Source organism: Hypanus sabinus, chromosome 9 (genome assembly GCF_030144855.1).
Source record: "Hypanus sabinus isolate sHypSab1 chromosome 9, sHypSab1.hap1, whole genome shotgun sequence".
Lineage (NCBI taxonomy): Eukaryota > Metazoa > Chordata > Chondrichthyes > Myliobatiformes > Dasyatidae > Hypanus > Hypanus sabinus.
Window position 1 is genome coordinate 154472475 of NC_082714.1, and position 24046 is coordinate 154496520.

The 24046-nt window shown below is 39.2% G+C and overlaps 2 protein-coding genes across 6 annotated transcripts in view; both read right to left on the reverse strand.

The window, feature by feature from the left end:
• LOC132399922 (uncharacterized) overlaps positions 1–24046 on the reverse strand; it is a 259665-nt gene that overhangs the window by 101641 nt on the left and 133978 nt on the right. The window lies entirely within an intron of this gene.
• The window catches only part of cyldb (cylindromatosis (turban tumor syndrome), b), an 80415-nt gene that overhangs the window by 11710 nt on the left and 44659 nt on the right, over positions 1–24046 (reverse strand). For all 5 annotated transcript variants that reach the window (XM_059980842.1, XM_059980841.1, XM_059980840.1 and 2 more), the window contains 7 exons: positions 23406–23547; positions 18755–18862; positions 13944–14023; positions 5094–5160; positions 2485–2614; positions 663–771; positions 115–233 (listed from right to left, as the gene is read on the reverse strand). In XM_059980842.1, coding sequence (XP_059836825.1) covers positions 115–233; positions 663–771; positions 2485–2614; positions 5094–5160; positions 13944–14023; positions 18755–18862; positions 23406–23547 — 755 coding nt within the window. The remainder of the gene's footprint in view (positions 1–114; positions 234–662; positions 772–2484; positions 2615–5093; positions 5161–13943; positions 14024–18754; positions 18863–23405; positions 23548–24046) is intronic.

The window sequence follows — 24046 nt, forward strand, 5'->3', positions numbered from 1 at the left end:
TCTTGGAATGTAGCAATTTCAGAATTGCCTGGATCCAAACCCAGAGGTCTGATTGAAAGGACTGTGGTACAATTGTTTTAGTACCCCATTTATCTGCCTATAATTAGACCATACCTGACTATTGCAAGTATTGCAGTACTGTTTTATAGCACCCGGGCTAAGCATTGGATCCAGAAGGCACTGAACACATTCATATTCCGCTGCCACTCCACAAATGAAGCACTGCCTCAGACCTGCAAGGAGAAAACAATATTGCCACGTTCTCCAAACACACAGAATTACTGGACAGCGCAGCAGTGTGGCGTTATTACAGTGACAGCGATCACTAATCAGGGTTTAATTCCTGACAATGTCCGTAAGGAGTTTATATGCTTTCCCCGTGACCGCATGGGTTTCCTCCCACATTCCAAAGACATACAGGGTAGGGTTAGTAAATTGTGGGCCTGTTGTATTGGTGCCAAAAGCGTGGCTACTCCCCACAGCTTTAGACTGTGCTTGTCATTGGTGCATAACGACACATTTCGCTGTATGAGACAAATAAAACTAACAACACTCCTGATGTTTATAGTCATTACTATTATTAATCCACCTGCACATTCACATCATGCTATAAGAGAGGCTTTATAACACAACTGAATTATAAACACACAGTCAATACTTACTGTTATGGAGTAAATCTGTAATGTCTAGTTCCAGTGAGGGCATAATTTCAGTGTACATTTTAAACTGCTTTCCAAACCTTGGCATTTGCACCAATAGGCATGACGGGATCTGAAATTGAAACACCAAAAGAAATTTGGTAACGACTAGAAACTCAAGATCATACAGATTAGAATCATAATTTGACAATGTCTCCATATTTTAGATATGAATGCCTCCAACATCTCCATTAGGACTTTAACCCCTAAAACATAGAAGACTGAGGGGAGATTTGATAGGGGTATGCAAACTATGAAGGGTGTACATAGGGTAAATGCAAGCAGGCTATTTCCACTGAGGTTGGGTGAGACTCAAACTAAAGGTCATGTGTTAAAGGCAAAAGGTGAAATGTTTAAGGGGAACACGAGGGAGAATGTCTTCACTCAGAGAGTGGTGAGAGTGTGGAACAAGCTGCCAGCACAAGTGGTGGATGCAAAGTTGATTTCAACTTTTAAGAGAAATTTGGATAGGTACATAGTTGAGAAGGGTATGGAGAGCTATCGTCTGGGTGCAGGTTGGCAGAAGTAGGCAAATTAATGGTTTGGCACAGACTAGATGCATTGAATAGCCTGTTTCTATGCTGTAGTGTTCTATGACTATGCTCTATATTACCTCAATTATTCTGTAATTCCAAACCTCAAACTTCAACACACATAATATTGATCTAAAATATATATTGCACATGACACAATTGCCATTTCAACTTACCTTCAGTTGTATAAAATGGAGCAACAAAAAGAAAAAATTGATCTAAATGGAACCCACTTTGTCAGAAAGGGAATTTTAATCCCATCAGTCTGGGCATTGCTCAAACTCAGATCAGAATGACAGAATGGCAATTCACTCAGTGGCCACTTTATTAGGTACACCTGCACATCTGTTCATTATTGCAAATATCTAATCAGCCAATCATGTGGCAGCAAAGTTCTGTGGGTGAAAATGACTTGTTAATGAGAGAGGCCAGAGGAGAATGGTCAGACTGATTCAAGCTGACAGGAAGGCAACAGTAACTCAAATAACCGCACATTACAAGAGTGTTGTGCAGAAGAGCATCTCTGAGTGCACAACACGTCAAACCTTGAAGATCATGAACATAAACTGGCCACTGGGTGTAGGTAATGCATTACAACACAGTCTAGTGAAATTCACTGTAATATACCAAGACAGTGTACTACAATTTCACTCAAATTAAAACAGCTTTACAAGTCAGAAGCACAAGTTACTGATGAGATCAGTTTTGATAAATGTTAATAGGGCTGATACGTGCTTAGTCACTTTAACTTAAACTTGTAATTATTCCTGTAGTCCCATATGCTCTATGATTACACTATTTATTCAAAATTCAAACTTTATGGTCATTGTTTAAGGTGAACTTGAATGGGAATGTCTTCACCCAGAGAGTGGTGAGTGTGGAACAGCAGCCAACAGAAGTGATGGATGTGGACTCAGGTGCATTATTTGAGAGGTTTGAAGGACAGGTAGGTCCTTCAAGGCAGAAACCCAGGCTGCATAGACTAGATAGGGCCGGTTTCTATGCTGTAGTGCTTTCAGACCATGGTACAAAAGAGAAATAACTGAAGCAGTCTAACCTTAATTTCTTGATGAGCATTGATGGGTTTTAAAACAAAACTTAATTGTAAGGCAAGTCACTTAGCAATAATGAAGTGAAAGAAAGACTAATAAAAATTTTCCAGTGAAACTTCGCGCCCCCCCCCCCTTCCAAACAATACCGTTAACATTCAAGAACAAAAAGCCACATTTTTTTTTAAACACACAGTGACCAACCTCCTCAAATTTTAGGTCACAAGACAGGAAGGATCTCTCCAGGAGAAACTGTACTGTTGGCACTTCCACTTTATCATCTTTCTCCAGGATTATCTGATAACAATTGCTCTCCTGAATCTTTTCACCTGACCTAAAGTGCACATGTAAAAAATAACAATGTATAAATCTCTTGGATTCCATTCAACAAAAAAAGTCACTTTGCAGCTATTAGAACAGTGACTAGAAACGCAAAGGTATTATAATTACAGTGGGTTAGAATTTGCACACAATTTAATTCTTAGAAATCACATGTAAATTGCAAGGATCTCATAGTGTAGCAGTTAGTGCCAAGCTTTACAGCACCAGCTATAAGATCAGGATTCGATTCCCACATTGTAGGGAGTTTTTATGTTCCCCCTGTTACTATGCGTTTTTCTTCTGGATGCTCCAGTTTCTTCCTACATTCTAAATGTGTATGGTTGGGTGAGTTTTGGGCATGTTATCTTGGCACTGACAGCTTGGCAACATTTGTCAACTGCCCAGCATGATAGTCACCGATTTGTTTTGATGCAAAGAAACACATTTCACTGCACGTTTTGTTGTTTGTGCAAATAAAACTAATCTTTAACTTTAAGATTGTTAATTTTAGTCCAAGCCATTAAGAGATCATCAGAAGAAAAATACTGAAAGCAAAGTACTCATAAGTTTGTTGCAGCTCCAAGATTGCTAGCTAGTTTGCATTGAGAAGTTGTATTATCACTGCAAGAGAACACTGTAGTTAAAATCTTAATAAAAGAAAGAATTGAAAATGTAGTGATCCTGTAACAATTTTAACTGATTTATTCCTTTTTTAAAAAAATAAACAAACATAGCTGGAGGTTATTTTGCTTTCAAAATGACAGTAGCAAGAGATTAATTCCTCCTTTTTCCCCTCATTTTGAATAAACTAGTCAATATTTTGTTGTGCAATTTACCCACAATCACAGTACTTCTGCAATGTCATGAGGTTCATATGCTGATAAGTTCAGTTAAAAAATATAAATTAACTTTGAGAAATGATGAAGTTGGAAACAGAATTACCTCTATAACTAAGCCTAGTGACAAGTCCACATACAAAGATCAATTATTCAAGCTCATCAGGACATCCAAGCTGATACAGGAACCAGACCAGGTGCCACGGTAGAGCAGTGATAGCATGAAGCTATTAAAGCTTGGGGCGTCAGAATTTAGTTCAACCTTGGCGTACCCTGTAAGGAGTTTCTGTATGTCCTTCCATTGAATGTGTGGGTTTTCTCTAGGTGTTCTGATTTCCTCTCACAGTCCGAAGACCTACCGGGTAAACTAATTGGTCATTGTAAATTGTCCAGTGATTAGGTTAGGGTTAAATCAGAGCTGCTGGGGGTAGCTGGCACCTCGAAGGGTCAGAAGGGTAGGTACTCCGTGCTTTATCTCAATAATTAAATACAACATGAAATATCCTCTCCTGTAAGGAGCAGCAGATGTGTCTGAGTAGCCACAGATACAAAATATTAAATGTCAGTAACTACAAGATGTGTTCACTAAGTCAGTTTTCTTACTTTACAAATATTCAAAAAGGGAATCTCCAGGCTGACCTATGAGTCAACAAATAAACATTTTGACAGTAATAAATTAAAAGGAATTATTTTCAGCCTGAACTTTTTCCCCTCTGGAAATGACAAAAGGTTGGAAATTAAAGTTAGAATATGTGCTGAGATCCTGTTCACCCTTCATTTAAAAATTATCACACAAACTCCAAGTGAAAATTCATTCACTTCTCAGTGAAAATTTGCTTTGGTGCCAGGATCAAATGAAAATCTTTGCAGAACAGATCTGAACTTAGACTATACTTTGAGGATCGCAAAAGACATCAAGTGGGTAGGCATTGGAATTTAAAAAAATAACAGAACAGTGGAAGAATTCCATGGGTCAAGCTGCAACCTCTGGAATCAAATACAACATGTGGATGTTTTGGGTCAGGACCTTGCTTCATTTGTCTTGTTGCAGGTCTTCACCTAAAGCATCACCAAACATATTTTGTTTCCATGGGCGCTGTTAGACTCACTGAGTTTATTTATTTAGCAGAGGGATTCCCAACCTTCGGTCCACCGACCCCATGCTTAACCGACTAACCATCTTTGGAACGTGAGCGGAATCCGGAGCAAATCCATACGGTCATTTGGTGGGTGGGGGGAACGTACGAACTCCTTACAAACAGCGCCGGGAATTGAACCCGGGTCACAGGTGCTGTAATAGTGTTGCCCTAACCCAACACCTCTTGAATCATTACCCTTTTCACCCAAGATTCCAGCATCTGCTGTCTCTTCTCGATAAGACCATAAGATATAGGAGCAGAATCAGGCCATTCAGCCCATTGAGTCTGCTCCAGTTAAAAACTGAGTTGGTTTAATAGGCATGAACTGAGCTAAAATTAACCAAATATCAATATCTTCAAAAAAAAAAGAAAAATGACCAATATAAACAAGAAATTCTGCAGATGCTGGAAATCTTGAGCAACACACACAGTGCAGGAGAAACTCAGCAGATGAGGCAGCATCTATAGAGGAAAGCAATCAAAGTTTCGAGCTGAGACTCTTCATCAGAAAAATTACCTTATCTTTAGCAAAGGATCAGCTGCTAGGACCTCATGCAATAGGACATTGATAAATTCTTCTGGATCTACAGTGAAAAAGATCAGAGGCGTTCATATTTACATAAACTATGATTACTTTAGTTATTATTTACAATAGTTTGACAGGACAGTCATGACAAATTACTCACTATGTTCAAGATTCAAAGTACATTTAATTAGTATTCAAAGTATATTTATGCAGTGTGCAACCCTGAGATTTGTCTTTTCCAGACAGTCACGAAACAAAGAACAACCTTGAAACCAACCTAATCAAGGGATATTGGAACTCTGATAAAGAAGAGAGAAGAAATGTACAACATGTATAGGAAACAGGGAGCAAATAAGGTGCTTGAGGAGTATAAAAAGTGGAAAAAAAAAACTTAAGAAAGCAATCAGGAGGGCTAAGAGAAGACATGAGGTTGCTTTGGCAGTCAAGGTAAAGGATAATCCAAAGAGCTTCTGCAGGTATATTAAGAGCAAAAGGATAGTAAGGGATAAAATTGGTCCTCTTGAAGATCAGAGTGATCGTCTATGTATGGAACCAAAAGAAATGGGGGAGATCTTTCTTTTTCAATCTTTTTATTAAATTTCAAATTAATAAACATATCAATATTGATAATGGTACATAGAGAGTGGGATTACATTAATAACAGTAACATGTAAAAAGCCATATTTCAAGTAACAAATGGAGTTTAGCCTCCCAATCTCTTAGTAACTAACCATGAAAAAGATATTTATAAAAAGAGAAAAAAACCCTAAACTAAGAAAATCTAAACTAATAAAAAAACAAAGATTGGGCTGCCATGTTTCATTGGTTAAAATTATAATTTGTCATTAACTCCGCTCCTCCATACATGAACCAAAAAATTACTAAGAAAGGATTCAGAAAGGGTCAACTTACATCATATGAAAATATTGAATAAATGGCCTCCAAGTTTCTTCAAATTTAATTGAAGACTCCATAGTATCGCTCCTAATTTTTTCCAAATTTAGACATGCTATCGTTTGGGAAAACCAAACAATGGGGGGGTGGGTAGAATCTTAAGTAAAATGGATCTTCTGGCTATTAATGTCACAAATGCATTTAAACAACAAGCTGATGAGGATAAATGACCGGAATCTATCACTGGTAGTCCAAAGATTGCAGTAATAGGATGAGGTTGTGAATCAACACACAAACTACTGAAATAATATCAAAAATACCTTTCCAATATTTTCCTAGAAGAGGGCAAGACCAGAATATATGTGTCAAGGAAGCTACTTCAGAATTACATCTATCACAAAAAGGATTTATATGACGGTAAAAACAAGCTAACATCCTTGGACATATGAGCCCTATGAACCACCTTAAATTGTATCAAAGCGTATCTGGCACACATTGAAGTAGTATTAACTATTTTAAGAATTTTCTCCCATTTCTCTGTAAAGATACTTGAAGTTCTCTTTCCCACTCATTCTTAATTTTATCAGATGTACCTAGATGTATTTTCATAATCAGATCATAAATAATTGCTATTAAACTCTTCTGATAGAGGGTTTAAACCTAAAAAAATTTCTGTAACTTCGATATGATGTGATATCGGAGAGGTAGATAAAGTAGCATTCAGAAAGTTTCTAATCTGTAAATATCTGAAAAAAGTGTGATCTAGGCAAATTATATTTATTAGACAACTGTTCAAAAGACACAAACAATCAGCCATGAATAAATCATGAAAGCATGTTAATCCTTTTGTTTTCCATTTTAAAAAAAGCTTGATCAATTCTAGATGGTTGGAAAAAAGTTAAATAGGACTTGACAGGATGAATTTATTCAATCCAAAAAATTTACGAAATTGAAACCATATTCATATTGTATGTTTAACTACTGGATATATCATTTGTTTATTCAATTTAGTAAATACAAAGGGAAGCGCAGCTCCTAAAACAGAAGCCAGTGAAAACCCCTGTATAGACTCCCACTCGAGATTCATCCATCGTGGAGACTGATTTTTATCCAACTCTTGTGTCCAAAACGTTAAATATTGAATATTAATTGCCCATTAATAAAATCTAAGATTCGGCAAAGCCAAACGCCTTCCTTTTTTGATTTCTGTAAATATTTCTTACTTAACCTGGGATTTCTATACTCCCATATATATATGAAGAAATTTTAAAATCAATAATATCAAAAAAAGATTTAGGAATAAAAATTGATACCGCCTGAAACAGATACAGAAATTTAGGTAAAATAAACATCTTAAGAGCATTAATTCTACCAATCAAAGATAAGGACAGTGGGGACAGTTGTTTAACATGATCAATTAAAGGTAAAAAAAAATTGACTTTAAATAGATCCTTATATGTCTTAGTAATTTTAACCCCCAAGTAAGTAAAATAATCAGTAACCAACCTAAATGGTGATCATCTATAAATTGGAACTTGCATATTTAATAGGAAAAGCACACTCTTATCAAGATTCAATTTATAACCAGAAAAACTACTAAACTGAGCAAGTAGTATTATTACTGCAGGAATGGATTTCTGTGGGTTAGAAAAATATAACAACAGGTCATCTGCATATAGTGATATTTTATGTGTCCTATTCCCATGAATAATGCCAAATATATTAGGTGAATCACGAATAGCAATTGGCAATATTAAATAATAAAGGGCTTAAAGGACAACCCTGTCTAGTCCCTCAAAAAAGCCTAAAAAAGGGGATCTCTGATTATTGGTAAATACAGCAGCCAAGGGGTGTATGATATATCAATTGAATCCACGATATACATTTTGAGCTAAAGTTAAATTTCTCAAGTATATTAAATAAATATTCCCATTCAAGTCTATCAAATGCCTTCTCAGCATTAGATGAAGTATTATTTGGTTATTTGGCATTCTGGAATATTAGATGAAGTAGAGTATACAATGTTCATTGGCCTCCTAACATTAAAATGTGAGTAACGATTTTTAATAAACCCTGTCTGATCCTCAGAAATAATTTGAGGCAATACCTTCTCTAATCTAATTGAGAATATTTTGGAAAAAATGTTAGAATCCACATTCAACAAAGATATAGGTCTGTATGATGCACATTCAGTGGGATCTTTACCTTTTTTAGGAATTAAAGAAATAGATGCTTCATAAAAGGATTGTGGTAATTTACCTACTAATAAAGCCTCTTTAAAAATTCTACATAACCAGGGAGAAAGTAAATCTGAAGATGATTTTAAAAATTCAGCTGCATATCCATCCAGGCCAGGCGCTTTACCAGAGTTTATCAAAACAATTGCCTTCTTTATTTCCTCTTCAGTAATGGGTGCATCTAATGCTAAATGTTCATCAGTTGGTAATTTCAGAACATTTAGTTTCCTTAAAAATTCATGCATTATGGTAGGATCATCAGGAAATTCTGATTGATAAAAACGGGGGAGATCTTAAATAGTTTTTTTATGTCTGTATTTACTAAGGAAACTGGCATGGAGTCAATGGAAATAAGGCAAACAAGTAGGGAGGTCATGGAACCTATACAGATTGAAGAGGAGGAGGTGCTTGCTATCTTGAGGCAAATCAAAGTAGATAAATCGCCAGGACCTGACAGGGTATTCCCTCTGACATTGAAGGAGACTAGTGTTGAAATTGCAGGGGCCCTGGCAGATATATTTAAAATGTCGGTATCTATGGGTGAGGTGCTGGAGGACTGGAGGATAGCTCATGTTGTTCCATTGTTTAAAAAAGGCTCCAAAAGTAATCCAGGAAATTACTGGCTGGTAAGGTTGACATAGGTAATAGGTAAATTATTGGAAGGAGTACTAAGAGATAGGATCTACAAGTATTTACAGGGACTTACTAGGGAGAGTCAACACGGCTTTGTGCGTGGTAGGTCATGTTTAACAAATCTATTAGAGTTTTTCGAGGAAGTTACCAGGAAAGTGGATGAAGGGAAGGCAGTGGATGTTGTCTACATGGACTTCAGTAAGGCCTTTGACAAGGTCCCATATGGGAGGTTAGGAAGATTCAATCGCTAGGTGTACATGGTGAGGTAGTAAATTGGATTAGACATTGGCTTAATGGGAGAAGTCAGAGAGTGGTAGTGGAGGATTGCTTCTCTGAGTGGAGGCCTGTGACTAGTGGTGTGCCCCAGGGATCAGTGCTGGGTCCATTGTTATTTGTCATCTATATCAATGATCTGGATGATAATGTGGTAAATTAGATCAGCAAATTTGCTGATGATACAAAGATTGGAGGTGTAGTGGACAGTGAAGAAGGTTTTCAAAGCTTGCAAAGTGATTTGGACCAGCTGGAAAAATGGGCTGAAAAATGGCAGATGGAGTTTAATACGGACAAGTGTGAGGTATTGGACTTTGGAAGGACAAACCAAGGTAGAACATATAAGGTAAATGGTAGGGCACTGAAGAGTGCAGTAGAACAGAGGGATCTGGGAATACAGATACAAAATTCCCTAAAAGTGACATCACAGGTAGATAGGATTGTAAAGAGAGCTTTTGGTGCATTGGCCTTTATAAATTGAAGTATTGAGTATAAGAGTTGGAATGTTATGGTGAGGTTGTATAAGGCATTGGTGAGGCCGAATTTGGAGTATTGTGTGCAGTTTTGGTCACCAAATTACAGGAAGGATATTAATAAGGTTGAAAGAGTGCAGAGAAAGTTTACAAGGATGTTGCCTGGATTTGAGAAACTGAGTTACAGAAAAAGGTTGAATAGGTTAGGACTTTATTCCCTGGAGCGTAGAAGAATAAGGGGAGATTTGTAGAGGTATATAAAATTATGATGGGTATAGATTGAGTGAATGCAAGCAGGCTTTTTCCACTGAGGCTAGGGGAGAAAAAAAAACCAGAGGACATGGGTTAAGGGTGAAGGGGGAAAAGTTTAAAGGGAACATTAGGGGGTGTTTCTTCACACAGAGAGTGGTGGGAGTGTGGAATGAACTGCCAGATGAAGTGGTAAATGTGGGCTCACTTTTAACATCTAACCAGGTACATGGATGAGAGGTGTATGGAAGGATATGGCCCAGGTGCAGGTCAGTGGGACTAGGCAGAAAAATGGTTCGGCACAGCCAAGAAGGGCCAAAAGGCCTGTTTCTGTGCTGTAATGTTCTACGTTCAAAGAAAAACATCAAACATCAAATCCCCCTCTCCTCCTGGCACAAAAACAATGTGAAAACTGCAACAAAAAAAGTAAAAACACAGAATACAAAACAAAATCAAAAGGTGTATTTCAGCACTCATTACCTGCAGCTGCCTGATTAAAAAATTTTTTTTTTAAATCACTGAGAAGTAGCAGCAATGAAGAGCGTCCAGAACTGGAAACCAGAAATTAGAACACATCATAAATCTGAATTAGGGTCCAAATCTAGAATCTGTGTTGATTAAACCTTGCTCCAGCAGCATCGGGGGGGGGGGGGGGGGGGGGGGGGAGAGAGAGAGAGAGAGAGAGGGGGGGAGGGGAGAGGGGGAGGGGGAGGGGGAGAGGGAGAGGGGGAGAGGGAGAGGGAGAGAGGGAGAGGGAGAGGGAGAGGGAGAGGGAGAGGGAGAGGGAGAGGGAGAGGGAGAGGGAGAGGGAGAGGGAGAGAGAGAGAGAGATCTCACATAAGTGCAAGGACCTTCCCTCGGGAGTAGCGAGTGAGGGACCGCCACACGCAGACACCTTCTCTGCTCATGGTAAATCAGCCAGTGTTCTGACTTACAAGGATCGGCACATAATAGAAGTAAAATAATGCTTCGGGTTTTGTACTTAAAGTGCAGGTAAATCTCTATCAAAACACAATAAAACTGATGTTAAATAAACCACAGTTATAAATGCAGTAACATTCAAGAAAAAATAGAAATATGTTTGTTACTTATGGGGGCACCATTCAAGAATCTGCTAATACATTGTTCTGGTCAATGCCTGCACACTGCAAATGACCAGCAATTTTTAAAATTTACCCCATCACAATTAAAATTGGACACAATCTAGAAAGAAAAGATACCCCCTAAGAATGTACAAAGGTGAGAAATAAAAAGGAAAAAAAACTAAAAAGATATAATTTATTAGGTCGATTTTGGAATGCTATAGTTCTGACAACTCTGTTTGGTTAAGCATTTGGATTTAATAAAATATTTAACACCAAGTTATTTAAATTGTAACAGGTCCCTTTAGAACAGAGATGAAGAGGAATTTCTTTTAGCCAGAGGGTGGAATTCATTACCACAGACAGTAAGGCAGTCAAGTCATTGGGTATATTTAAAGCAGAGGTTGATAGGTTCTTGATTAATAAGGGCATAAAAGGTTATGGGGAGAAGTCAAGAGAATGGGGTTGAGAAGGATAATAAATCAGCCATGATAAAATGGCAGAGCAGACTTTCCGAGCTGAATGGCCTAATTCTGCTCCTAGGTCTAGATAAAACAGAAAATTTAAATTTCATGGTTGCACACCATGAAAGTAGTATATGCACAACATAAAACCTGGTTATGTGAACTTAGATGTACAGATATGTCAACAACCAAGTAAGTGTTCAAATAGTGGACTCAGACTGTGCCACAATACCACAGGGTTAGAGGTTAAAATTTTAAGAAGCTCAATTTTGTCAACGATGAATTCTTTTACTTAAGCCCATCACTGAGACATAGGCCGCCAACAGCAGCTTACTAGCATCCTCTGTCCAAGGCCTCTCAAGATAGAGTCTTGGGAAAACCACAAGAAAGACCTTTTGGCCCATCCAGCCCATGTCATACCATTTAAACCGTCTGTGAGTCCCATCGACCTGCACCCAGACCATAGGCCTCCATACCTCTCCCATTCATGTACCTATCCAAACATCTCTTGAACACTGAAATCAAAATCGCATCCACCGCTTGCGCTAGCAGCTCGTTCCACACTCAAAAAGATGATGTAGCCCACGTAAAGTAAAAATCCTTCCTTTACAGGATTGGGCTGCTAGCCCTATGACCAACACTCCTCCTTTTGCACCTAGGCTTGAGATCATCCATGGTGGAGTTAACCACGATGAATGCTATACATCCTATCCTCGTTATATGCAATTTCAGTCAATGTGGATTCACAGTGAGGTGAGGAACCTATTTCTACCAACGTCTCCTTATCTGCATCCAAAACTCACAGCTATGCGAGGAGCGCCGCTTTCCCACCAATACAAGTCAGGTGTGCACGCCTCAGAGTCTCACTGTTGGGACGAGAAGCACCACTTTCCCACCAATACAAATCACGTGCGCGCGCGCCTCACAATCTCACTCCCGTCAGTCCCGCATTGGTTTTGGCAAGGTGTGGATGTGTGATCTTGCCCTCTTAAACTTCTGTTGGTTTTACCTACGATGCAGCGATTTTGTGCTTGAAATATTTAACTGTGCCTCCTACACGTCCGATGTCATATCCTGGGCCATCAGCCAAGCGGCAGAGAACTGCTTTAACACTTGAAAAACAGTTGGAAGTTATAAACAGCACGGCATCAGGTGAAGGTAACACAGCTCTGGGACGCTACTGCTGGGAACAGAATCTTGCCTTTAAAGTTCTTTTGTTGCTTGACAATGCGCCAGCCCATCTTAAACATTTGGACAGCATTCATTCTAACGTAACAGTGCGTTTCCTGCTGGCTAACACAACAACGCTGATTCAGCCACTCGACCAAGGTGTGATCCACATTCAAGGCATATTTTTTTTTTACAGCAAACTATCTCCCAGATGCTGCAAGCAACAGGCAATTTTAAAAATCCCGGGAGTTTACCAACTTTCGAATAAGCCATTGAAATATATCAATTATGAAACAACTCCATGTGTGAAGTCAGCTCAATAACAGCACTCACAAAATCAATGCACAATTTTTCATGTTTTGCATCCCAAGGCAAATAAATTATATAAACTGTTTGAGTAAATTAAATTAATTGCTTAAGTTGGTTGGAGAGGATGCTAGTGGCTCAGCAATTGGCTAACAGCCATGACATCCACAGGATTTTCAATACTTTCGACAGCCCAAAAACACAGGGTCCCAACCAACAGAACCTAGAACAGGGATGTATAATCAGAGACAAGGAGGCATTCAGTGATAACTATTCATAATACAATCACTCAATTCAAACGATGGTCTATTGGTGGGACTTCAGGCGGCTGTAGAGGCCGATCCAGGAATACAATGGGACATAATCCAGGATGCTAGGGGGATTACCTTAACTGAGAATGCCTGTGCGTGACTTTGTTTAACATGGAGAGGCTAATGCACAAGCAGCCACCACGCAGTACTTGACAAATCAGGGGGAGAAGTCCAGTGGCATGGAATGCAAGACTGAGGATCCTTCACCGCTGCAGCCTTCCACCTTCACTGTCACTGTGATGCATCATCATCTTCTGCCAACTCCACTGATGAAGTCTTGATTGGATCTGGAGCCTCCCCCTCGACCTTGCACCAGGAATTAAAGTCCAGATGTCATCACTTTCAGGATCTCAGGAACTCGCAAGCCCCTCCACAAATGATAATCCTCTAAGAAGCTAATAGAAGACTTTAAAGTTGATATGGACCTGGTTTGTTACCATTCCTGATTGACAACAGATCAAGGAGAACTCACTGCAAAATCAGCATTAAGAGAAACACACAAAATGCTGGAGGAAAGCATGTAAGGGAGCATCTATGGAGAGGAATGAACAGTCAGTGTTTCATAAAATACAAACCGTAGGAGCAGAACTAGGCCGCTGGCTTATCGAGTCTGCTCCACCATTTCATCATGGCTGATTTATTATCCCTCTCAACCTCTCAGTTTTGGGCCGAGACTCTCCAACAAGACTGGAAAGGAAGGGGAAAGAGGCACTAGAAAAATAATTATTTAACCAAGATAAAATAGTTACCCTTTTCTGCCGACATAAACGTGTCACTTCCTAATAACTTCCTCAACTTCATCACCTTCTTCGCATTCACAAACCCAGTCCTAGGATCAAAGTATTTGTTGGTTAACCTTTGGTAAGCTGAATATTTATTTAATAATCCAGATCCTAAATTACAGAGAAGGTTACAAAAGTGTATTATTTCCAAATATTTCTGTATGAAGCTTTTACCTGCACTCACATCTCTCTGTGGATGTCCCAAATTCAGCTGCAAAAGGAAGAGAGTCAGGTGTGGGGCCAGCAACCCCATCCCTTTAAAACACACCAATAGAAATGCCAAAATAAGCTCAAAAGACCTCATCTCTAAGAGGAAGATGGGTTACTGGAGAAAAAAACTGAAAGGACGAGTCCAGGACAGAAGATTCTGGTGAGCTGCAGTCGATGGCAACGCCCCAGTAGGGCTGATGGGCTTCAGTAAGTAAGTAATATCTCAGCAAGACAAAAATCATTTGTTAGCTTATAACAAGTCGTAGTTGGGTTGAGCTGTTCTCTGATCTTGGTAATTTACTTGCAAACATTGCATCACCATGCAAGAAGACATCTTTAGTGCAGTGTCTACTTGCATGGTGATGAAACATTTGCAAGTAAAATGTCAAGATTGAAGAACAATTCAACTCAACCATCAACCACCTGAACTACACATCTTCCAAATCACACTGGACAACAAAGATTTTGCTTCCTGATTACTTTTGGGTATACCTTATGGATCTTGGGCTGCTAATCATGAAAATTACCATGAAATTTCCCTATTACGCACCATTTTTAAAAAATCATCTATATTTATTTCTATTCATAATTCAAAGCAAATAAAATGTTGCCCACAAAGTAAGCTGAAATTTTTTTTTATGTTGTCCATGCATAGGGAGGGTGAGTACTGTATGCCAGGACAGGTTTTAGAAAGGCTATAAAAGCATCACACACACACCGTTCTATGTTTACATGTTGCAATCACGTTGATGCACAGGTTCGACGTAAACAGCATATTATGTGCACTTATTATATAAAGTAATTGTATCTTCAAGGGTATTTTTGTTAGCAAAATGTCTCACCAATGTTGTAACCACAATATGTTCTATTATATTTGTGGCAAGTATACGGTTAAATCTCAAAGTCAGAGGAGTTCATTAAGAAAGCGTATGTGCATCAGCGACAGAGACAAAGTCTGGGCTCCTCACATTTGTTGCGCAACATGCACTGTTGATCTTAGAGCTGAGCCCAGAGGTACTCTGAAATCAATGTCGTTCACTGTCCCGACGATATAGCAAGAGCACAGGATCATGTGACAGACTGCTACTTCATTCTGACCAATGTATACGGATTCTCTGCTAAAAATAAGAAATCCATTGACACTGAATACCGCAATCTCCCTTCAGCTATGAGACCAGTGCTACATGACGATAGCCTTCCAGTATTAAAGCCACTAGAGATGGAGTCTCGTGGAGGCAGATGAAGATGCCCTGATGAACCAGCCAGAAATAGAAAACGACACTGATACAGATATTGAACCCTTTATGTCCAGCAAGCCTAATCTGATAACTCAATCTCAGTTAAATGGCTTGAGTTTGTGAAAGGTGAAAGCAGAATTACTGGCTTCAAGACTGCAAGAATGTCACCAGGCACAAAATTTCCATGAAGGAATTTGATATTTAAGACAGATGTTCCTCAGAATAACTGATGCCAAGATTACGGAAGGCATCTTTGTTAGTTTACAAATCAAACAGGTCATCAATGACAGGCAATTCAAAGACCTTGTGGTGGGAATGGAGAAATCAAATGGAAAGCATTCAAGGATGTTGCTAAAATTTTTCTGGACACTACAGAGCACCAAACTACATCCAGCTGATCGACGACAAGCTTCAAGCATACTAAACCATGAAGTGTAACATATCACTAAAGATTCATTTTCTGTATTCCCATTTTGACTTCTTCCCTGCAAATCTTGGCACTGTCAGTAATGAGCACGGTGAAAAGTTTCACCCAGGCATTGAGAAACTGTATCAGAGCAACTGAAATCCATCATTGCTGGCTGATTATTGCTGGACATTTAAGCAAGAAGCTACAGACAGGTTACAAATAAATATGATCAAAACACTTAACAGTTGAAAACAGTTAACAGTTGACATTGCAAAATGTCAGCACCATTATAAAATTAAGCACATTATATTCAACAGAGTTTGTTGCTTCAAATTCCTACATGATACAAGTAGTCTGAAATTATATTTGTGTCCAGATTCAAAAAGTTTAGAAATTTCTGAAGCAGCACTTCAGAAAAAAAAATTGTTGCCCAGTGTTCTTTATCAAAAATTCAGACAAACTTCCAGCAGCAAAGAGTCACATTTCAAAATGAATTTCAAGGAGTATTATGTGGTTTTGTTTATACATTCTATACAAATAAATTCCATGCTTTTTCCCATTTTGCATTAGAAGGATTCAACTCGTATCTTACTTTTGAGTCATGTTCTGATTTTACAGGGTCAATTCTCAGAAACTGAGTACACTTCTCCACCAGAATCAAAAGGTACTCGAGTAGATGACGACGATTAAGTGGCTTTTTTTTTTGTTGCTTTAGGTCAACAACAGTGAATTGATACTATCATTGAGAATTCGTATTTTCTTTCAGTTAGTCTTGTTTTTGTTTATCTTATTTATTTTTTAATTTAAAGATACAACCTTCCAGCCCAAAGGGTCCATGCTGCTCGCTTAACCCATGTGACCAATTGGTCTACTAACTGGTATGTCTTTGGTATGTGGGAGGGCACCAGAGCACCCAGAGGAAACCCACACCATCACAAAAAGAACATACAAACTCCTTATGCATAATGGCAGGAATTGAAGCCAGGTTGCGGGTGCTGTAATAGCGTTACATCAACCGCTACACTACCATGCGGCCCCCGCCTCTAATGAGGCTGCTGTTCAAAGGAGAAAGGTGCGACTCCTTTCAGTCACTGATCCATGTGTGTTGCAGCATAGATGTTCTCCAGGTGTTCTCTGGTGCAAGGGGCAGGGTTTCAGGTTCTTGGATCTTTGGGATCTTTTTTGGGGGAGGCATGACCTATACAAAAGGGACTGATTACACTTGAACCCAAGGGGGACCAATATTCTTGCAGGCAGTTTTGTTACACCTGTTGGAGAGGGTTTAAGCTAATTTGGCAAGGGATGGGAACGGAGTGAAGGAACTCAGGATAGGGTGGATGTTTAAAAAAAAAGCAGAGATACCGTGCAGTCAGTCTGTCAGGAAGGGCAGGCAGATAATAGGACAAAAGTGCAACCAGCAGGGTGAATATCAGTGCATTAGGGATGCAGAATCAATAAGGGTAGCAAATACAGTACTCAAAATATTATACCTCAATGAACGGTGTATAAAAAATAAGGTTGATGATGATGTTGCACTTCTAACAGATTGCTGGGTATGATGTGGCCATCAGTGAATCGTGGCTGAAGGATGGTTGCAGTTGGGAGCGGAATGTCCAAGGTTACACGTTGTATCAGAGGGGTACGAAAGTAGGCAGAGGGGGTGGTGTGGCTCTACTGGTAAAGAATGGCATCAAATCATTAGAAAGATGTGACATAGGATTGATCAGAAGATGTTGAATACTTGTGGGTTAAGAAACTGCAAGGGTAAAAGGACCCTGATGGCAGTTATATACAGGCCTCCTAACAATAGCTGGGATATGGACCACAGATTACAACAAGACATAGAAAAGGCGTGTCAAAAGGACAAAGTTATGATAGTCATGGGAGATTTTAGCATATAGGTAGTTTGGGAAAATCAGGTAGATAATTGATCTAAAGAAAGTAAATTTGTTGAATGCCTACGAGATGGCTTTTTAGAGCAGCCTGTTGATAGCCTACTGGGAGATCTGCTATACTGGATTGCATGTTATGTAATGAAACAGGAATGATTAGGGAGCTTAAAGTAAAGGAACCCTTAGGAGGCTGTGATCATGATATGATTGAGTTCAACTTAAAATCTGATAGGGACAAAGTAAAGTCTGACATAGCAAAATTTTAGTGGAAGTAAATTGGAGGGAGATGCTGGCAGGGATGACAGCAAAGCAGCAATGGCGTGAGTTTCTGGAAAAAATAAGGAAGATAGATATATTCCAAAAACAAAGAAATACTCAAATAGCAAATTAGTACAACCATGGTTGACAAAGGAAGTCAAAGTTAATGTACAAGTAAAAGAGAGGGCATACCACAAAGCAAAAAGGACTGGGATTCTGTTCTAGTTACTTTTCTATAGATTTGCAGTATATGCTCACAGAAAAATGAATGTATGTACTCATGAATGGTGACATACGTACTCTGATAAAATTTACTTTGAACTTTTTGAGGGCGAATACTCTTCGGTGTTACCTCGATAATGAGAAGCCATGTAGTGGGGGTGTTGTTCAAGAATGAATTGGCATTTTCTGAGTTTGCTCATCAAGGCTATTGCATTTTAATTTTAATTTTACAATTTCTGGGCAGCTAGAATATTAACCATGGTTCTTGTTCTAAATCTCTATTCAGTGATGCTTACTATGAAAATGTTTGAGGCAGGCTTGATCCCAAGTAACACGCTCAAAATGCTCAAGGATCTATAGAAAAGTAACTAGAACAGAATCAATGAAAGATCAACCAGAAGACGACAATCTGCAAATGCAAATAAATAGCAATAAGTAATAGGAACACGAAATAACAAGATAAAGAGTCCTCAAAGTGAGAACCTTAAATAAAGTAAAAAAGCTTTAAATTGTCCCAGATGCACGATTGCAACTATAATTATCACTTACTTTCGTAATGGGTTCACTATGTCTTCCCTTAGTATTTGTTGAATCTTCTCATCGTGTCCCCCAGGCCTGTGAAGTATACTGTCCAACACTGAAGTGAATGAGAACAAACTGAAACAATAATGAGACACAATTCAATAGAATATGTTCTTATATACTGTATATGGAAGTAATTGTCATCAGGACTGGACACGAAACATTGGTTATGGATGGCATTCAGCTTCACCATTAATCACCTCTAGATACATCACAATTTGAGAGGGAAACATTCTCTTCACATTTCCTGAGTTAACTTCAATTTACTCAATCTACACTTCAGTCACATGAAACATCAAGTTCATTGTCATTCAACTAACCATATAATATATATAGAAATGAGCGTGTAAAGCACACAACACAATTTATGAAAGGATTAAATCTACCATGAATTACACCTAAATAACAAACTAAAGTGTATAAATTAAATACTGTAAGGTATAGAACAGATTAACCAGTTACACTGAGTATGATACGGCAGGGAGTTCAGAAGCCTAATGGCCTAAGGGAAGAAACTGTGTCCCATCCTGACCGTTCTTGTTTTTATGCATCGGAGTCTCCTGCCTGAAGGTGGAAAGTCAAAGAGGATGTTGGATGGATGGGATCCTTAATGATGCTAAGGGTCCTGTGTACACAGCGCTCCTGATAAATGTCCTCACTGGACGGTAGGGAGACCCCCGTGATCCTCTTAGCTGTTTTCACAATCCTTTTTGAGACTTCCAGTCCGATGCTCAGCTGCTCCCATACTAGATGGAAATGCAACTAGTCAGGATGCTCCCAGTTGAGAAGGCAGGGTTGGGGATTGGGGAAGGGACGGGGAAAAGGGAACCTTGCTTGTCTCAGTCTTCTTAGGATGTGGAGGTGCTGCTGTGCTTTCTTTTTCAGGGTGGTGATATTAAAGGACCAGATGAGCAAGAAACGGCTACAGCAAGAAATGGTGAAATTCATTTCTAGGAATGAAATAATGAACCCTCGGGGGTGGGGGGAGGGGAGAGAAGACAAAAAGCCTTGAAATTGTTTCAAAGTCTCCAGCCCACTCATAATTTATGAATCATCTTGCTCACATACAGAGAGGGGGACCTTACACAGAGATTGTTAAGCAATATCCAGATTCTAAGGGAACACCCACATAAGGGTTAAAGATAGAGATTCATAATTCCAGAATACAGTTCATTCTTCCAAAAAAGCTATCTTGGTAGTCAGTGTGTGAATTTGTTCATCTAATGATAAATAGCCCCAAATTTTCAGCTATCTGTCAGCTGTGAAATGGGTCCCCAATGTAACACATTAAAATTTTTAAAAAATTATTTTTATTTGCTTTATTTAGAGATACAGCGTAGAATAGGCCCTTCCTACCCTTTAAGCTGTACTGCCCAACAACACCCAACAATTGCAATTTAACCTTAAACTAATCACAGAAAAATTTACAATGACCAATTGCAACCGATACATCTTTGGTCTGTGGGAGGAAACCACAGCACCCGGAGAAAACCCAAGCCTTCCAGGGGAAAGCATACAGATACCTTACAGAAGATGCCAGGACTGAACTTCAAATGTCGACAACCCAAGCAGTAACAGCTAGCGCAAATCGCTACGCTACTGTGCCACCTTAAATGTACTTAAGATACAGGAGACCATGATTTGGATTATTAGGTCCATGCTATTCCCAGCAGAGCAAACCAATCAATCCAGTTCAATCAATACCCCCACTTCCCTCAAAAACTTCACAGAGTTTTGTACACAGCCTCCCCTCCATGGACTGTCTACACTTTTCACTGCCTTGGTCCAGATCCCATCCAGTCTAGACATTCTCTCTTCTCCCCACTCCTATCAGGTGGAAGATGAAAAAGTCTGAACACTGATACCACCAGGATGAAAGACAATTTCTACCCCACTGTTATCAAACTATTGAATGGTCCCCAGTACAAGATGAAATCTTGACTTCACAATCTACAGTACATTATTATGGCCTTGCATGTCATGTCTGCCTGCACTGCACTTTCTCTGAACCTGTAACATTTTATTCTGTATTTTCTTGCTGTTTTTTCCTTCATACTACCTCAATGTACTGACATGATGAAATTATCTGTATGGATGGCATGCACAAAGTTTCTCACTGAACCTTGATACATGTAGCAATAATAAATCAATTTACCCTGCACCCCACCCAACTGCCCTGTAACATTACAATTTATTCTCTTTATATGTCCATCAAGTCTCTTTTGATCAAAGGACTAATGTCTGAAAGATCCAGAAAAACTCATCCATAGATTTATTTTTGGTAGGCTTGACTACTGCAATGGCGTTTTCACAGGTCTCTGTAAAAATCCCTCAGATAGCTACAAGTCATTCAGAATGCTGCTGCTAGAGTCCTCACTAGACGAAGAAAATACAACACATCACTCCAGTTCTCAGATCACTACATTGACCTACTGTCTGGAGGACTGACTTGTAAATACTACTACTGGTTTATAAAACACTGATTGATCTAGGGCCAAAATACATCTCCAAAAACTTGCTGTATTATGAACCTTCCCGAACTCTCAAGTTGTCTGGCTTGGGTCTGCTTACTGTCCCCAGGGTCAAAACTAAACATGGTGAAGCAGCTTTTAGTTACTAAACTCCACATAATTGGAATAACCTTCGAGAGGATCTGAAGTTTGCCCCAATTTTAAGCTCCTTAAAATTGAAGCTTAAAACTTTTCTTTTCTCTGTAGCTTTTAATTAGAATCTTCTGCACTCTTAACTTTTATTTCTTTATTTTTGCATGTGGTTTTATTATCTTCATATTGTTTAAAATTTAATGCTTGATTTCTACATCTTCTTTTATGTAAAGCTCTTTGAAATTGCCTCATGTTTGGAAAGTGCTACACAAATAAACTTGCCTTGCCTTGATCCTTTTTGCCACTGATATTCATAGAGTACAGCACAGAAACAGGCCCTTCAGCCCATCTAATCCATGCTGAAGCCATTTAAACTGCCTAATCGACCTGCTCCAGGACCATAGCTGTCCATACCCCTACCATCCATGTACCTATCCAAACCTGGCTTAAACACTGCAATTGGGTCTGCATGGCAGCACATTCCACACTCTCACGATACTGAGTGAAGAGGTTTCTCCTCATGTTCCCCTTAAACTTTTCAATGGATAATTACCAGGAGTAATTAGGTGGCACAATGATGCAGAATTTTGCATAACGTTTTCCAACGTTAGTGATCAGAGTTCACTTTCTCCCACTGTCTGCAAGGAGCTCCCCCTTGTACAATGTGAAATTCCTCTGGGTACTCTTCTTTCTCCCGTATCTCAAAGATGTAGAGTTTAGGGTTAGTAAGCTGTGGGCATACTATGTTGGCACCAGAAGTGTGGCAACACTTTCCAGCTGGTTGCTGATGCAAACGATGCATTTCACTGTTTCAACACACATCTGACAAATAAAGGTGATTTTTAATGATTTACACAGCAATTATTAAACCAATCAGCACAGGTTTGGGGTGTTGTTTGAAACTGGAACACCAAGAGAAAAGCCCCACAAATACAGGGAGAACATGCAAACTCTTCACAAAGAGCACCCAAGGTCAGGATCAAAACCAGGTCTCTGGAGTTCGATATATTAATTGCTGCAGTTTTTTTGGCAAATGGAACAGAACAGATATTCTGTTAGCCCAGTTTGGATGTTCATCTGCCCGCCCCTTCACCTTCCCCACTGAATACTTCCACTGCATATCAACAAGACCCAACACAGCACAGGGATTGTCTCAGCACACACACATACAAATCTACATGCACCGAAAATCTTTGATGAAAAGCAAGGGCCTGCCCTCAGATTCATGCCTATCAAAGATTCTAATGCACGCAGTCACAAGCCCATCGAATGTCATTGACTGACATTCACAAACACTGAATGATCTGCCCAAAGTATGGTCTACGGTTAAAGTGTGGCTGTCTGATTCAAGGAAAGAAAATGGGTCTGTTACATCATCAATGCTTTCACAAGAACAGAAGTCTAGCCAGGCCTCTTCTGGAGTTTTGCATACACTTTTGATCACTCCATTATAGGAAAGATGTCAAGGCTTCGGAGACAGTGCAGAAGAGATTTACCAAGATGCTGCATGGATTAGAGAGCATGTGCTGTAATAAGAAGTTGAACAAAATTGGGTTGCTTCCTGTAGAGCAACAGAGACTGAGGGGAGCTCCGATAGAGGTTTATAAGATGAGAGCCACAGAGTAGACAGAATGCATCTTTTTCCCAGGGTTGAAATATCTAATACCACAGGGCGTGCAGTTCATGTGAGTGCGGGTAAGTTCAAAGGGGATATCAGAGGCAAACGAGGCAAGAGCACGTACCAAATATCAAAGTGGCAGATGCCTGGAATGTATAGCCTGGGATGATGGTAGAGGCAGACACATTAGAGACTTTTAAGACATGTTTAGATGGGCACATGAATTCAAGAGAACTGAAAGGATAAGGACATTCTGCAGGCTGAGTTGCCATTTAATTATCAATTTAACTGGTTCAGCAGAAAATTATGGGCTGAAGGGCCTGTTCCTGTGCTTTACCATGTTCTATGCGCGAAAAGTTTCACAGCAACAGATTCAATCCAGAAACAGGAGCCAAACCTGAAAATTGTAGAGTCCAGATAACAAGAATTGTAATGCCCCTGGATCCCTTTCCTTCTCCCTTCCATCAAATACAGGACTTGATCCTCATGTATTGGGGGAACATCCTCTTCAATGGTGAGATCATCTTGAATTAGTTTTGCTTGCAATTTAAACAGAATAAAATAATATTTTAAGCACAGACATATGCACATTTTAATTAAGTTAGTAATCTAGAAGATTGCATACTGGTCCACCGTTGAACATCTAAACATCACACAACACTGAGGGGGGGGGGGAGCATTAAAAAGATAGTAGGAACCAATTTAATAGGCCACAACACAAAAAATACATTATCCGATCACGAACTTCTAATGAAAACGGACTATGCCAATATCTAATCAGCCAATCATGTGGCAGCAACTCAATGCATAAAAGCAAGCAAACATGGTCACGAGATTCAGCTGTTCAGACCAAATGTCAGAATTGGGAAGAAAAGTGATCCAAGTGAATTTGACTATGGAATGATTGTTGGTGACAGATGGGTTGGTTTGAGTATCTCAGAAATTACTGATCGATGGGATTTCCATGCACAAGTCTCTAGTTTACAGAGAATGGTACGAGAAATAAGAAGCATCCTGTGATGTTCTGTGGGCAAAAAC